The sequence below is a fragment of the Rhamphochromis longiceps genome, linkage group LG22 (assembly GCF_057381845.1).
Source record: "Rhamphochromis longiceps isolate RC_006_pf linkage group LG22, R_longiceps_female_GT1.1, whole genome shotgun sequence".
Taxonomy (NCBI): Eukaryota; Metazoa; Chordata; class Actinopteri; order Cichliformes; family Cichlidae; genus Rhamphochromis; species Rhamphochromis longiceps.
Window position 1 is genome coordinate 9,572,305 of NC_140577.1, and position 16,704 is coordinate 9,589,008.

The 16,704-nt window shown below is 39.9% G+C and overlaps 2 protein-coding genes across 4 annotated transcripts; both read left to right on the forward strand.

Moving 5' to 3' along the window:
* The first annotated feature begins 646 nt into the window (after positions 1 to 646).
* Positions 647 to 5,745, forward strand: lsm10 (LSM10, U7 small nuclear RNA associated). Of its 2 annotated transcripts, none has more exons than XM_085396765.1 (2): positions 647 to 735; positions 2,120 to 5,745. In XM_085396765.1, exon 2 carries the CDS (start codon positions 2,126 to 2,128, stop codon positions 2,537 to 2,539), a length of 414 nt encoding a protein of 137 aa, XP_085252891.1. In that variant the 5' UTR covers positions 647 to 735; positions 2,120 to 2,125; the 3' UTR covers positions 2,540 to 5,745. The 2 variants fall into 2 exon arrangements, with proteins under 2 accessions (XP_085252891.1, XP_085252890.1); XM_085396764.1 differs by having other exon boundaries at positions 666 to 780.
* A 1,253-nt stretch (positions 5,746 to 6,998) lies between these two features.
* On the forward strand, positions 6,999 to 16,578 carry eva1bb (eva-1 homolog Bb (C. elegans)). Of its 2 annotated transcripts, XM_085396476.1 has the most exons (4): positions 6,999 to 7,386; positions 7,533 to 7,588; positions 12,049 to 12,189; positions 12,802 to 16,578. In XM_085396476.1, the coding sequence occupies exons 3-4, from the start codon at positions 12,123 to 12,125 to the stop codon at positions 13,233 to 13,235; spliced, it is 501 nt and encodes a 166-aa protein (XP_085252602.1). In that variant the 5' UTR covers positions 6,999 to 7,386; positions 7,533 to 7,588; positions 12,049 to 12,122; the 3' UTR covers positions 13,236 to 16,578. The 2 variants fall into 2 exon arrangements, with proteins under 2 accessions (XP_085252602.1, XP_085252601.1); XM_085396475.1 differs by lacking the exon at positions 7,533 to 7,588 and having other exon boundaries at positions 7,003 to 7,386; positions 12,802 to 16,570.
* Positions 16,579 to 16,704: the final 126 nt, after the last annotated feature.

The following is a 16,704-nucleotide window of genomic DNA, read 5'->3' on the forward strand; positions in this document are numbered from 1 at the left end:
CCTTTGCTCTTTGTTTATCCGGCTTTTAATCAATTAATTAATTAATTTTAATACTTATATTTTAAATATGACAACTAGTACTGTATGAATCCAATAAGGTACAAAAGGGAACAGAGCAGTGAGTATAAACGTTCATGTAGGCATAAGATCATTTAGCATCATCCTTTCAACAAGGTGTACTATTAAATAAAAGAGTCATACATGCATACAATACAATGGCAATGGTGGGAAAAACAGTTTAGAATATCGTATGATTTTTCTGGTTTATTTCCTTTAAGTAGTTTAGAAGATTTTATGTATAACTTGAATTTATCCAAAAACAAAACAAACAAAAACACCAATTTAAACACATATAAGATTAACATTTTTAATGTATTTCTTTTGTGTGGTTTCATATTGGGTGTTTTATGATGTTCTAAATCTGTCAGTAGAATTTTCGCTTAATTAATAAAATTTTACACTCCAGAGAGCAAATTTGTTAATCTTAATATATACTTTGCAGCTTTGAAATCCAGCATATATGTGAAAAATAATGTTGCTGTGATGACGTCCTGTTCTCGGGTTCCTCATTTATGTCCTGGATTGTATTGTATTAAAGCTGGTTGTGAATAAAGTTTTTATTTTTTTTAAACGGTTGACGCAAAGACGACGGTGAAACGTCATCACGTCGCTGCTCCTCTGTCGGGTTTCTGCGGGAAAACGAACGTGTTGAGATGTTTTGAGAGGTTTCAGCAGGTCGGTGTTTCGCTTCTACATGAAACCTGTGTTTAAATAATTCAGGTAAATGTTACAGACATCAGCGGAGGGAGAAGCTTTGATTTACAGTCATGTTTTACGCATTTTGGAGCTTTATTTAGTCGCTGCTAAAGCTAAGGAAACGCTAAAAAAAGAAAAGCTAACAGAGAAGACTAACTTTGTGCTTTCAGATACAAATTTGAGTGTCATTTTAAACGTGTTTTTATGTTTTCTGTAGGTTTAGTTAAAGCTAAGATGACACTGCAGTATATGACACTATATCTTCTGTATTACCATTTATATTCGGCTGTAATGTGCATATACGGGGGTTACTTTGAAAGCCAAATATGAAAGTGTTTTTTGGACCAATAAAGAAAATGCGGTTACGGGATATGATAGTCACGAGATGCAAAACAGACTACGTGTGTCTGAATGAGATGCTGATGTGACAGTGAGGCAGGAGGAGGCTGGCGTGGTTTGGATATGTGCAGAAAGGATGCTGAATATGAAGACCTCAAAGGATTCATGTAGTGAAGGAGGACATGCAGATGGTTGGTGGTGACAGAGGACGTTAGGGTTAGGATGAGATGAAGGCAGATTAGCAACCTTCAGTGAGCTGCTGAAAAAAGGAGGAGAAGAAGTAGTTGTTTTGGCAATTAGGATTACCATTAATTGACTTTACGTCAAGTCAGCTGGTATTGATCCCCTGATTTTTAATAAGTGACAGTGGAATAAAATTATTTTGTTTTTTCCTCAGAACTTGTAACAGTTTCCAGAGTTACATTGGATCATCTCTCCAGCAGATAAAGAAAATAAGACTGGAAACATTTAATTCACTTCATTCTTTTTATGTGTGTTTTTTGTGAGCTCCATTAAAAAAACGCAGTAAGAAAGTATCTAAGACAGCCTTTTTGGTCCCTACATTGCAGTTTCAGTAGAGCCCCATTAACAGCCTAAGAGGATCTAACGTTGATGCAGTCACATTGTCTGGGCATGGTGCTCTTTTCCTAAGTCCTCAGAAATTCTTCTTCCTTTACCTTATTTTCAATCAGAAAAGTGATTAAGAAAAGATGGAGGGAGGGAAATCTTTTTTAACGATTTGACCACAGCCTCTTCGTCGTCTGACGTTTATTAAATGCAGGATTGGTTTGTGACAGATGAGATCAATCGCATTTAAGCTGTGCAGGACATTTTCTATTTGACATGTTCCTGTGTTTTCTCATTTTCTGATTCTAATGTTCTGTCCACAAAGTGTGCAAGGTTTTGCTAATTTTTGCTTTACTGCTTCAAGGTCAGAATCAGTAAACCACAGAAACACGTCTCAGGTACCAACACTGCATGACAGACTCTAATCCAGAGTTATCAATCTTCTGCTTTTCTGCAGGTTACTATGGAGCCCAAGGGAGCTGAGTCTCAGCCATCCGGCGTGGGGCCGGTTGAGGTGGTGAACTCTATTCGGGAGCGAACGATCACAGAGAACAGCATGGTGATCCTCCTGCAGGGCCTTCAGGGAGAGGTGACCACGGTGGACCTGAGGAACGAGAGCACGGCACGTGGACGCGTGGTCAACGTAGATGCCTTCATGAACGTACGGCTAGAGGACGTGTTGTACCGGGACCGGCTGGGTCAGCTCACACAGCTGCAGGACCTATTCATCACTGGCAGGAACATCCGCTATGTCCACATCCCCGACCATATGGACATAATGAAGACCATAGAGAGCCAGCTGGCCAAGATTCACCGCGTCCGGAACTTTGGCAGTGAAGGCGGAGGCAGGAAAGAGTTTGCCAAGAAAACAAAATGACTTTTTTTTTTTTTTTACATTTGGAAAAGACGCTGCTTGTGTAAGGTTCAGAGATTAGAGGACAAACACCAGTCTAGACCAGTAGTTTACATCCTGAGGGCCCACAAAGTGACTCCAGGGTCAAGAACAGGGAGAGAGATCTCAGGTACAGTAAGATATAGTTACAGTTCTCCTTTTCATTGTAAAATACTGGAAACTGTCTTTAGTGCTATAAAAACTGAACAGCTTGGAACCTGGGATGAAAGGCCACAATCTGGGTTTGATTTCTTGTAAGGATCACAAACTCGAAAGGCTGGAGTATTTGGAGGCTGATATCAGTAAATTGTTTAAATGTTTAAAAATAAAACTCCACAGATTGATTTGTTTCCCTATGTAAACACTGTAACAATTCTTTTTAATACATTGCGGATTATTTCTTGGATTAATTGATGCATCTTCCTTGTATCAACTCAAAGAAGCTCTTTGGTTGAGATAAAAAAAAAAAAAAAAGACAAACTATTTAGGGGGATTTTTAAATGAGATATGATGAAAATGCTAAAAAAAAAATCCATCTGAGAATAAAGTGAAATCTTTTTCAATATAATTATAACAACTAAATGATAGATCCTCTTTTGCACAAAGGGTTTAACTTAAACGACGCCACAGCTTCTCTCATATTTTGCTGACTTAGAAACAGTGAAGAGTCTTATCTCTTAAACATAGAGAATACCCTAAAGCAGTCACTTTTTGTGCCTTTTGAGGTGCTGCACCTCATATTTGTACTAAATAGCAAAAATACATTTATCATAAATTTCTCCTAATTTTTATAGTATTTTCTACACCTCATTTGCAGAATCTGGACACCTACATTTTTTGCTATTATAACACCAGTGAGGTACACCTGTCAATGTAAGCAGCCATGCTTTTTACTCACCAGACGGATCAGCTAAAAACAAAAGTCACCTCCACACTGTTGTTATAAAGGACGAAATTTAAACTTGGGGGTCTTATGAGATTTGACTCGCTTTTGGAGCAACTACAGGCTCAATTTTTCCACCGCCAGAGGTTGCAGCTTGTTTATTTTGGCCCATGTTTCTTTTTTTTTAAGTAGGTTTCCCTTTAGCGGGATTTAAGCATTAGTTAACTTCTCCCACAGTTGTGGTTTGCTCCCCACAACAAAATGACTCAACTTATTAAGCTCCTCACTGTCATTCTGGGCCTTTTGATGTGTCGCTCTCTAATAGCTCCCTCCAGCCAGCAACTTAATTAACTATCCTAACTTTTGTGCTATCGCATTATTAAAGATCTCTTTTGTCTGTCTTTCAGTACGTTATCATTTTAATTTAGTTGTAAAAATACTTTGAGGGACTTGTCTTCTCTTACCAAATTATTCCCAAAGTTAATCTCTCTGCTCCAGCTCAGTTTTATGAGAACTGAATAGCTCATATTGCAGCTGACACTGAATGCGGTTGTGGTGTGAGGGCCAGTGTATTTACTGGTAAATGGTGAGCATCACAAAGCCCATCTTTCTGTGTGTTAAAAAAAAACAGCCCTAAGTTAATCACTGCCTGTATGCAGGAAAACATTAGTCACTGGTGGGGAAAAACAAGCTGACCTGTTTCCACAGCTCCACAAACATCTCTGCATCAGCGAGCAAGTCACTCTCAGTCACAACAGTGACATCCACTCTTGTTTTTTAGCCAGTGGAGACAAGCGTGGCGGGTGAAAGGAAGGTAGTGTTTTGCTTGGTGTTCTACCCGTGCGCAGTTGCGATCGGGAATCTGGGGAATTTGCAAAGTGCTATGTTATTCCTACACAGCATCAGGAAGAGGACAGGCCTGACATAACACAGGCAGCTGGAGCAGATAAACCCCGCACTGTGGACAAAAAGGGCGGAGGTTCACCAGCCGTTACTGAGTGCATTAAATTAGGAGGAATATGCACGCAGGAATGTCCCTCAGCAGTTGGATCATTGTTTTGGGCTTTAGCCTCAGAGTGATTTTAGGGACATATTTTTCTCTTGACCAACCCTGAGTGTTTGAATGACAGCAACCACATAATAACCGCTTATTGCTGTGCTAAAAACACCAGCGAGTGCCACATCAACGCTCACTAGACTCAGAATAGTACTTTACAACCGCATAAACAGGTCTTTTGCAATACTTAAGAGTCTGGGTTAGTGTTACAGGAAAAAGCACCAGTATAAATAAGAAAGACAAGCCCTGCTTTCATCGCTGTAGTCAGTCTGTAGAATTATATGCTCGTACTTTTAGAAATTAAAGGGGGGCTGTGTTGGTTTTTGTTATTTTCTGTCGCACATACTGTTAAAATGATGAATGCGCTCATATCCAGTTCTGTGGAATTATTCATATTTTGGCTTCGGCTGAGGTTTAAATTCACTCCCAGCAGGCCACAGAGTCAGGTTCACTTCAGTTCACTTAAATGAATTTAGTTTCTTCAGTTGAATTGAATGGAAAAATATAGATTTACCTATATTAGTCCATGCATTCATCTTTAGTAGGCTTGATTACTGTAACAGCATCTTTACAGGTCTACCTAAAAAATCAGTCAGACAACTACAGCTCATTCAGAACTCTGCTGCTCGAGTCCTCACTAAGACCAAAAAAGTGGACCACATCAGTCCAGCTCTGAGGTCCTTACACTGGCTGCCTGTCCGTCAGAGGATAGACTTTAAAGTTCTGATGCTGGCCTATAAAGCTCTGAATGGTTTAGGACCAAAATACATCAATGACCTCCTGACCCAGTATGAACCATCCAGATCCCTCAGGTCATCTGGATCCGGTCTTTTATCAGTTCCCAGAGTCAGAACCAGACACGGAGAAGCTGCATTCAGCTTTTATGCTCCTTATATCTGGAACAAACTCCCAGAAAGCCTCAGATCAGCTGAAACACTCAGTTTATTTAAATCCAGGTTGAAGACTCACCTATTCTCAGCTGCATTTGAATAAAGCACCAAATCCACACTTTAAGCTTAAATTTCAAAACTTACATTTAACTACTGATTTTATCTACTGTTCTGATTTTATCTGTTTTGATTTTATATACTGTTGTTTGTTTGTTTGTTTGTTAATTAGTTAGTTAATTTGCTTGTTTTATTCAATTTTAAATCATGCTTTTTATTTGTTCTTGTTTCTAATGTCTCTGTAAAGCACTTTGAATCACCTTGTTGTTGAATTGTGCTATACAAATAAACTTGCCTTGCCTTGCCTTGCCTTTTGACAAAGCTCTCAGTCACACAGGCCTATAGACCAGTTGGCAACCCCCTTGCAGTCTCCAGTCGCTAAGAAGAAATGTGTGTATTCCCCAGACCAGTGGTTGAGTATTAGTTGATTTGAAAATGGTTGCCAACAGGGTGCTGAACCAAAGACCTGCCTGTGATTGCGTTTTGTTGCTTGTAGATTGCTGTGGTTGCCTGTAGTTTGTATGGAAGATGCCAACTTGTCTGCAAACATTCACAGAGTTGTAATGAAACTTGGAAAAGTGCAACACAAACTTGACCTTCAGAGCAAAATAGTGCTTTACTTTTATTTAGAAGGTTAACGTTCTCCATTTCTGGTTTGCATCGCACCTTTTCAAGTTTCACTGCTGCTCTGCAAGTAGCTGGTGAGTGGTTACAGATGAGTTGGTGTCTTCCATGAAACTGCTAGCAACCTGACGCAAGGAGAATTTCCATTTGACCTAACAACTGTAGGCAATCAATTGCCAACCAGTTGTGGAATCCTTATTTGTCCCTAGCAACCAGTGGTTTCCAAGGGTCTCCAAGCCTGTATGGTTTTGCTCAAATCAAGCAGCGAAAGTGAAATGAGTTTTTAAATGTAATAAAAGACAGAGGAGATTATTTTTGACACACACATTGACGACCACAGTCCCATGGTTATTCAATTACTCAAGTGCAGCCCTACAAAAATCTTAGTGACCATATAGTTTCCTTAAAGCACAATAACCTGGCATGTAATGTTGATTGGGTGTTCTGGACTGCTGGACTGAGTTCAAAGGTGCAAACTGGACTGGTTTAAGAACTATTTTGCTCTTTTGATCAGTTATATTAACAATGTGTCGGCTGTGTGACACTGCAGTGTAGCTCAAATCAACTATGAGCACCTCCTGTTTCGGTTGTTTGATAGGTTTTAAAATTTGTATCTCCTGGTGTCGTGTGGAAAGCTCCAGCTTTGTAAAGTCCAAGTCAGATTTCCCCATGAAGTATCAATCTATTCATCGGTCTCCTCTCCTGCTCCACAAACCTCACTCTGAGCTCTTTTTACTCCCCTCCAGGCTCAGATTAAAACACAAAGAGCTCAATTAATCCAGGAGCCCCCACAGCAGCGTGGCCCCATGCCCACAGCTGCCACCTAGCTATTTCCTGTTCCACCCTCCTGGCTTAACTGTGAACAGACCTCAGTGTTGGGCATCCAGCAGGAGAGAGATCACCTCCCTCTGGTCAGGAGTGTGTGGGTCATACCTGGAGAGGATAGAATAGCTAAAATAAAAGACTTGAGCAGTGTGGAATTTTTATTTTGGAGTTCGATGGCAGTGAAGCATGCATGGCTTTCACTTCTCTCAGGAAAAGGAAAGACCTCCTCCAAAACACAAGTGTGGACCACTACTGGCTGGTCCTCCTCCCTCTGAGGGATGAGAGGGAGTGAATCACAGTGGAGAGCTGCTCGCTCTTCAGTCCAGCAGCGTCTGCTCAGCTGTCACGTATGCCGAGTGACCCACGACCTCTCGCTGCTGCTTTTCTGCCCGAGAGAAGATGGGAGTCTTATCTAAGTGACCGGCTCCAAACGTGGATCTGAATTCTTTGTTTTGCATACGGAAGTTTTAAATCTGTCAATCTGTGCATGACTGAGGTGAGTGACTTTTATTTAACTTTATCTTTGCTGGGAAAAAAGATTTTTTAAATTTTATTACACCCCTTAACAAATATAAAGCTCTACTGTCATGCAACTCAGTAGTTTATTAGCATGGCCTCCTGTTTTTTTTTACAACACCACAGACAATTAAAGGTTTTTACAAGCTGAGGAGCTGCAACATGCCCAAAATTATAGCACAGTGAGTATGTTGTCACCCAGTCTGTCACATGTATTTTCCATCAGTCTTAATCTCACTCTCTTTAAATGTTTTTGACAGCAGCTCCACCTCATTTCTCATTTTTTTGACTACTGTTAAAAAGTGATTTTTTTCAGCAGTTTCAAGTTTCCTCATTGGACTTAAACAGGATTATCTAAGCAGGAAGGGCCGAGCGGGAGTGCATTTACAGGGTTTCACATAAACAGCTGCCGGGCTATGCTTGCGTGGAGGTTGTTGGACTCGTCTGGAAATGTTAGGTGTTAAATCTGTCTGCCCGAGACTGCGGCTGCACAAAATGTGTCCCTCCCTCTGGTATTTGTGTGGTGCTTCGAGCTCACCACAAACTGCCAGTCCTGGAGCCATGAAGAAAAAAATATTTATACACGATTTCATTCTGTAATCGAGAAAACAGAAAAAGAGGCGCCTCTTTGTGTCATTTCTCCTTATAATTAAGTATTAAAAACGTCGCCTTCTTAAAACAAATGAGAAAGTTCATGGAGGGCACTTTTTTCCAAAAAACGTACAAAGTCTGAATGCTGCACTGAAAAAAAGAAAAAATTGTAATTAAAGTGAAGTTGAGATAAAAGGTCTCTGCCCTAAAAATAACCTCATACATAAATTGCAAAACCCTAGCCAAGTGAACAAATGCGATGTGTGTTGATTAGCAAACAGACAGTTGAAACTATGAAGGTTTAAAAGGTGATGCTAACACTAAAGTGCCTTAAAACTGCATTCTTTTTCATGACCACCAGGGGGGAAATGTGTGGTTGGAAAAAGACTTCTAGTTCTATCAGAGAACAGCCCTTTGTAAACACTAAGTTTATGGCCTCAATCACTCACTTCAGGTCATATTCAATATATAATTAAGTGAGTTTTGGCAGCTTTCCTTTAGTCTTCTCATGGTTACTTCCAAAAGATAGACCTAACAAAAAGCCTATAAGTTTTTGCAGTCGTTAACATAGTGACTGGTGAAACGACCACATATTGTGAATTTGACTATGAAACCTCAAGCTCGCTGGCTTATAGAATGCAAGCTGTAATCGACAGCCTGTTGTACATACCCTGGATAATCCTCCTCTCTGACTCTTAGAATGACCAGATGGACTTTTTTAAGTTTGTGAAGACATTTAGTCTCAAGAGCTGAAACGTCTGATCGTAATGACCCACGCCTTTTGTCACAAATTTGCTCACATGATCAACAACCCTCAGGACCACCCCCATGGGGACGCTCCTCCCTGTGCTCAAGACTCACACAACCTGGACAACTGAGAACCTACAAATCCCCAAATTTACAAAATTAACTATTTTATTCTGTATGACCTGAAAGTAGAAACATGAACTGAGCAGGAAGGCCTGGGGATGTTTTTTAATAAATTTTTTTTAATTTTGTGAGTCTTTGATTTTCTCTGTTTTTATTCCATTAATGGTAGTTTATAAGAATAGGTAAACAAAATAAAATAAAAAAATATAATAATAATTTAAATAGATAAAAAATAAAGGATCATTTTTAAAGATTTAAGTTCATTCTAGCTGTTGTTCTAAGCGGTGCTTGGCAGCATCGTGAAAAGTTGGAACAGCGTGGATCTGGATCATCCGGCCTCCTGCAGTGTCATCTCACTTTCCCAGCGCTGATAGTGAAAGTCAGTTTGGGATTGTTGTTTGTGCTGTGGACTGTTTCAAGATGCAATGATAAAAATCAGATTATGGAAAGAACTTTTATCCCCACCGGAAAAATAAAAATAACTAAGCAGACACTGAAGGAAATCCTCCCCCAATCCCTGGACAAATTGCTCCCTGCTGTTGCATAACACTTTATAACTGTTTCCTCGTTTTTATTTAAAATTTAAGTTAAAAAATAAATAAAATGTAACCTCAATGTTAAACCTCTGTGCAGATGGAGTTCAAGTTAACCTAAGCTGAGATCTGCTTGATATTTTTGCCTACAGACACGTGAGTGTTGATGCAAACAAAAAAAAACTTAGAAAGAATGAGGTGATATGTGCTGCTGTGATAAATGCTGCAGTCTTGATAAGCTGTGTAAAAGTACAGGGTGTAAAGTCAGTCTTTAATCGTTTGAATCGAGCTAAGCTGAAAACTAAATTGCTCACTTATGTTGTTAAGGTCTGGGGGCAGCAAATTGAGGGTGCAGAAGTAGTCACGCTTCTTCTTTGATTAAATCCCAAACAGAAGGCAGTGTTGGTTGGGAACCACCAGTTCCCATGAGTAAATGGACCCCGAGCCAGCCACAAAGCAACTACAACTTTAATTTGCCCAAAAGCAAATTAAAGAAAGCCTTTGAGAGCACACTGGGGCTGCCAAAAGTCGCTGGGATAAAGATCAGGGTGGGAGAGCGACCCAAACCCCCAGCAGCAGCAACTGGAACGGGGCACGGTTTGGTCCTCCCCAGAGAGAGAGCAGGAGAAAGAAAAACATTCGGCTCCCATGGAAATTGTTTTTGTAGTGACAGGGAATGTGAGGGGGTGGGAAGTATCAGTCATCATGTTTACATCAATCCTTACTGTAACCGTGGGACCGTCTGCGAGACGGGTCCAGAGCAAATCCATCTACCGCGGTCTAATGCAGCCCCTCGCTCTCTTAAAGGGTCGATTCACCCAAATAACAGAAGGATGCAGTCGCTCTGAGAAGCTTTTTTTTGTATGGGAAATGTCAGGTCGTTTTGTGCTGACATCCGTGGCTGTCCTCAGGATAATATATATATATATATATATATATATATATATATATATATATATATATATATATATATATATATATATATATATATATATATATATATATATATATATATATATATATTTTTTTTTTTTTTTTTTTTTTTTTTAACTGTGATTACTCTCTTGAATGATAATTAAATTTGCTAACAGTGAAATACTTGTTAAACATCTCTAACAAAAAACAGAATGTCTCTACCGGAGATTTAGGTGCCATTTTTCTTAATGTTTTTGTAGGCATCCCTGAGGCTGTTTAACCCCCATTAAAACAATTAGTTTTAAGTTTTTGCAGCTGTGAGCAGCTTCTTTACTTCCTCAATGCATTGCAAAGAGGGACAACGGCGTGTTTGCCACGTTTGTACTCTGTGTTCTCACGGTACACTTTAATTAATTCTTTGTGGCACAGATTCAATAAGGTGCTGGAAACATTCTCAGAGATTTTGGTCCATACTGACATGACAGCATCACGCAGCTGCTGTAGATTTGTTGGTTGCACATCCACGATGAGAATCTCCTGTTCCACCACATCTCAGAGGTGCTGTGTTGGATCACAGTCTGCTGACTGTGGAGGTCATTCAAGTACAGGGAACATGAGTTTTGTGACATGGTGCATTGTCTTGCTGGAAGCAGCGATGAGAAGATGAGTGCATTGTGGTCACTAAGGGAAGGCGTCAAGGAAACATCCACCCCACCATTGCACCATGATACAAGCCAAGGTGGATCTGTGTCTTCTGCTGTTGTAGCCCAACTGCTTTAACATTCAGAGATGCTCTTCTGCATACGTTGGTGTAACAAATGGTTATTTGAGTTACTGTGGCCTTCCTATCAGCTCAAAACAATCTGGCCTCCTTTGACCTCAGACATCAACAAGACATCTTGGCCCACAGAGCTGCTGCTCACTGCATACTTTCTCTTTTTCACTTTCTGAGAAACTCAGACCAGTCTGGCACCAACAATGATGACACATTCCAAGTCACTCACATCACCATTATTCCACATTTTGATGCTCAGTTTGAACTTAAGCAGGTCATCTTGACCATTTAGATATATAATAGATATTTATGTTATAGAGCATTGAACAAGTGTACTTAAAGAAGTGGCCAGTGAGTGCATATGACAGATAATAAACAAAAGAATATTACATCCAGTTTAATGACTTACTAAAATCTAACACCTGCCAAAAGATTATCACAAGCTAACAATAGAGAAATGCTCCTACTTTATATAAATACCAATTAAATAATGAAATAACTTGCTGTGAAACCTTGTGTGCAAAACAAACACAACTCCTCTCAGCTCCATTGTTTTGGGGAAGAGGCAGAAATTAGAAATTCACTGCTACATTTCTGTGAACCCGACCTTTTCACTTCCTGCCGGTCTCCCATCACGAGTGTGAGTTTCTTGGAGTGAACATGTGAAACCTGACATGCCACTTCTTCTGTGGGAAAAAAATAAAAACTGCGTAGCCGGAAAGGCGCCCCTCTCATAAATATAAACATCCCCATCGGTCTCAGCAGACCTCTCGCTGCCGTCCTCTCTGCCTGGCTTGAGTGTCGTCAGAGGAAGACAATGTCTCCTGACCTCTGACACCCATTTAGATCAGAAGAATGACGGGTGGTGCTTTGGAGCAATGCATTTTTTAGGCTTAAAACACTTTTTTTTCTTTTGAGATGACTTTGAAAGCATTTGTTTTTCTTGTTTTTCTGACAGGATCTGCCTCGGGTTATCCAGGAGGTAAACGTGTAAAAGGAGATGGTGCGTGTCTGAACCCACAGTGAACCAAGATGGAGCCAATTAAGAGAGATATGGAGCTGCTGAGTAACAGCATGGCGACCTACGCTCACATCAAAGGTAAAATCGTAGCAGGGCTTTAAGTGTGGCTTCCACCATGGAGTTGGGGACAACCTCAAGGGGTTATTAGATGAATCTATAAAACCGCAGGCAGCTTGCTACACCACACTGTATGACTTTACGTAGGTTGTACATGAATATTTCTTTCTAAGCTCCTACACGAGTAACTCTGCATGTTACAGTTCAAAGAAATCTTTATTTAACTTTATACTTTAAACTTCATTCTGATTGGCTGCCTCGTGCAAACAGAAGGGTTTAACAACAGTGGGTGGGGCCTTTGTGCTCACACCTAGAGCCATAATAGTTTGCTTTAATAACGCTCTGCCTGAGGCGGCCATATTAGGGATATCCCTTCTTAGTGACATCACAAAGAGCCAAGAGTAGAAAATCTGGTGAAAATCAAGCGTTTAGAGTCTGAAACCTGAGTTTTTGGCTCACAGGGTTTACTTTAACATACACTGATCTGAGTATTTGAAACTTTCGCTGTCTTTGATATGAGCATCCACCACTCTAACAGTATAGAGATGACAGAAAATAAAGAAAAGCTTAATAAATCCACTTTTTAATGCTTTTATTTCAGTAAATTCGTTTTTCTTCCCTCTTCTTGTGCAGCCAATCCAGAGAGCTTTGCCCTCTACTTCATGATGGGCGTCTGCTTCGGGCTTTTCATGGCGCTGTGCCTCCTGGTGGCCGGCATCACTTGCAGGGCTCGCCGCCACAGAAAACCACCTCCGTCTCCATCGAGGAGACAGCTCAAGGAGTCCAGTGAAGAGGAGGAGGATGAGGAAGAAGAGGAGGAGAGTGTAGGAGAGGAGAGGGCGGTGGATACGGAGATCCCTAAAGTGACAGTGGGTCCTCTGAGTGACCGCAGCAGCCAGTCTAACGGCACTCTGAGGAGCCTGAACGTTTTCACCTCGGCCGAGGAGCTGGAGAAGGCTCGACGGCTGGAGGAGAGGGAGCGAATCGTCAGGGAGATCTGGAGGAACGGGCAGCCGGACATCCTGGTTACGGGGACCGGGACGATTGGACGAGTTCATTACCACTAAGAGAGACTTGGACTGAGCTTTTAAAAAACCTGTAAGGGACAACCAATGGAGAGAAACGTGCCTTGTATGGAGGCACAAAAATGGACGCAAACTAATCGCAACATTAAAAATATATATATATTATTTACCGATTAAAGAGTTTGCAATAACTTAACTTTTATCATGTAAAATGAAATTTAGAAGAAAATCCACTCTACTCAAAACAAAATACTAGTATTTTTAAAGTCCCTAAATAAATTGCAGTATTACAAAAATAAATATGAATAATAAGAGAGAAAATATGTATGCAAGCTAACCATTTAAAAATTCATAAAAGTTATTTTTAATCAGCTTTTTTTTCATGCTTGAAGTGTTTCTCAGTCAAGATGTAGTGGCATTATGAAAAATTACAAAAACAAACAAACGCACACCAAATTATTTTAGAGGTTTGGGGTTGCATGTTGCGTATCTCCTCATATAAATTTTTTTATTTCATTATTTTAATTTATTATTATGGAAAATCGGACACTTTGGGCCTCCATAAATGTGGACTATCACAGATTTTATGCACAAGTGTTTGTTTTGGGGGGAAGGTTGGCTTCATGTGTATTCATCTTTGGAATGTGAATAATTAAAGCTAAACCACTTTTTAATAAACAAATGGTCTTATAGTCACTGTTTTCCAAAATGAAGAATAAACAATTTTTAAAAAGAAAGAAAGAATAAATGAAGAAAAATTGTTAAGAATATGCTGATCTTGCTCTATCTGCACATTTCAAGTTAATAAGTCAAAGCTGATATAAAAACCCAAAATGATGATGGCAAAAAACATTTCTTTATGTGGTAGAAACAAGCTTCCATATCACAATGATGTGAAATAAGGGAGATTAAAAAAACATAGTCAGTATAAAAGAAGGCCTCTGATTTTCCCACACATTATGAAGCTTCAATCAGTTTTGGGATCGTCAGTACCCCACAGCATCCACACTATTAGTCACATACAGTAAGCTGTTAAAATGCTCCAAAACACTCCAACAGCACACACACATCGAAGAGTTTATTGATTTAAACTCAGTTATCTAGACAGATGATTGTAAGAAAAATACAATTAAATCCAGTCTATTCATGATTATTATAAAGGAGAAAATCCACAGAGGCTACCAGGCTTTTCAGCTCTGGGGTTGCTTCATGCTAGGCTGTGGCCCCTGTAGTGGGCAATGATGGTACTGCAGGTTGGTCTTGAGAACCCATTAACTACATATATATAGATATAGATATATTTAGTGGTACCTTCTGAATTCTTACATGACTATAGGATGAGTCTATGCAGGCTCTTAGTAATCCCAGGTCATGTTAGACTACATCCTTAAGCTAAAGGTATCTGGACTTCTTGGTTTGTGAAGATGTTTTATGTTTAGTCTAAGACGCTTCTTCACTTGTAAAGCAACTGATTGAGACTATTGGAGACTTAGAGACGGTCCCAAGGGTTTTTGACCCACTAGTAATCATATGGGTCGTTACGGGTCACCATCATGCGAGTTGTTGAGATCAGATGGGTCAAGGTTGAAATGGGGGCTGATCTGCCTGGGACTGCATTAAAGGGAACTGATAGCTGGTGTTTTAGGATAAGATGCACATATATATAAGATGAATCAGAAGATAATCCTTTTGGGTTAATTCTAATGAGAATGAACTATAAGTAAAATCAGCCAAAAGTCACTTCTAAAAACGTAGCTTCTCACACACCTCTAAAGAACTCGTCTTTAGACATTCGGAACCTTTCGAGCCCATTTTCCCTGCCTCCCAGTTTGAGCAACAGCACCTTCTCTCTGGTAAAGACGTGTCTGTTTGGAGGTATGAATAAAACCATTTAGCTCAAAAATACTGTAGGTTTTACCAATGCAGATGGTCTCAGAGTGGATCCCAGTAAACTCCCAGGAGATCCGTTCGTTTTTTGCTGGCTGAATTTCTCTCGTGCGCCATGAAAAGGTCGATTATGCTACAGCAGGGGAGTTTGTGTCCCGTGTCTGTCAGCTGTCATGTTTTAAGTGGCACTGCCTGAACTGGAGATTGTTTTAGGATGGGGGGGAAAACTGCTTTCCACAAGCTGGCAACTGGCACTCATTTAGGTCTTTTCTTCATCCTTTTACGTTGATGACATTCAAATCTATTGTCAACTGACTGATGATTTGGCAGCACCACTGAACTCCCTGTACGATTGCCTGAGAGAGGTTAAAGATTGGCTGGCAGAAAATTCTCTCGTTTTAAATGAGAAAAAAACTAAAGTTATGGTGTTCGACAGCCATATTCCTCGAGACCAGCTTGTTGCTCTGCTGGGGCCCCTTGCTAACTCTCTCTCCGATTCTATGCGTAACCTGGGTGTCTATTTGGATAGCTCCTTTAAGCTCGATAAGCAAGTATCATCTGTAGTTAAATCTGGTTTTTTTCAACTGCGCCAGATTTCTAAAGCTAAGCATTATATAGCACACAGGGACCTGGAAAAACTTATCCATGCTTTTGTGACCTCCAGGTTAGATTATTGTAATTCTCTCTACTGTGGTCTCCAAGCCTTCTCTCTTCGAAGGCTGCAACTCGTTCAGAATGCTGCGGCTCGCCTTCTTACTGGCACTAGAAAATTTGACCCTATTACTCCGGCTCTTGTTGATCTGCACTGGTTACCAATCAAATATCGCATTGAGTTTAAAATCTTGCTACTCACTTTTAAAATCCTGAATAACATTGCGCCCAGCTACCTCACTGACCTCCTCAATTGTACATTTCTTGTCGTGCATTAAGATCATCAGGTCAATTACTCCTGGCCCAACCTAAGTTTAGACTGAAGACCAGAGGCGATCGTGCCTTTGCTTCAGCTGCACCCAACCTTATTCGAGCCTTGGATTCTATCCACTCCTTTAAATCAAGATTAAAAGCATATCTATTTGACTTTGCTTTCCCGACCAGTTAATACCCTTTTAAATCTTTTAAATTTTAAACTTTTAAATCTTTTATTAGATTTTATTAAATGTATTATTTTTTATTAATTTTACTGCTGTTTTTGTCTTCTTAGCATATTTTGTATTTATCTAACTCTCCTGGTCTGTTAGTGCCTCTATCCTGTCTGTGCTTGTGCCCGATTTGTACCCTGTTATTGACCTATGTTGACTCTCCATATTACTGTGAAGCACTTTGGTGTGCCTTCGGGTTTTTAAATGTGCTATATAAATAAAATTGTATTGTATTGTAATTGTATTGTATTTTACTGATTTTATGAGCATTTCCCATCCATTTCAGGTTTTTATCCTAATACACAGTAAGCAATTTTTTGTGGATGTTTGTGTTAATGGCAGTTTAAAGACATTTTCTTGCTCTGAGGCTGATGCGCAGAGAGAAGGTGGAACCGTTTAATTAGATATTATAAAAACAGCCTACTAAAGTACCTGTTAAAGCTGCAACACAACACTATTGTTTTTTGTCAAAACTTGTATCAAAT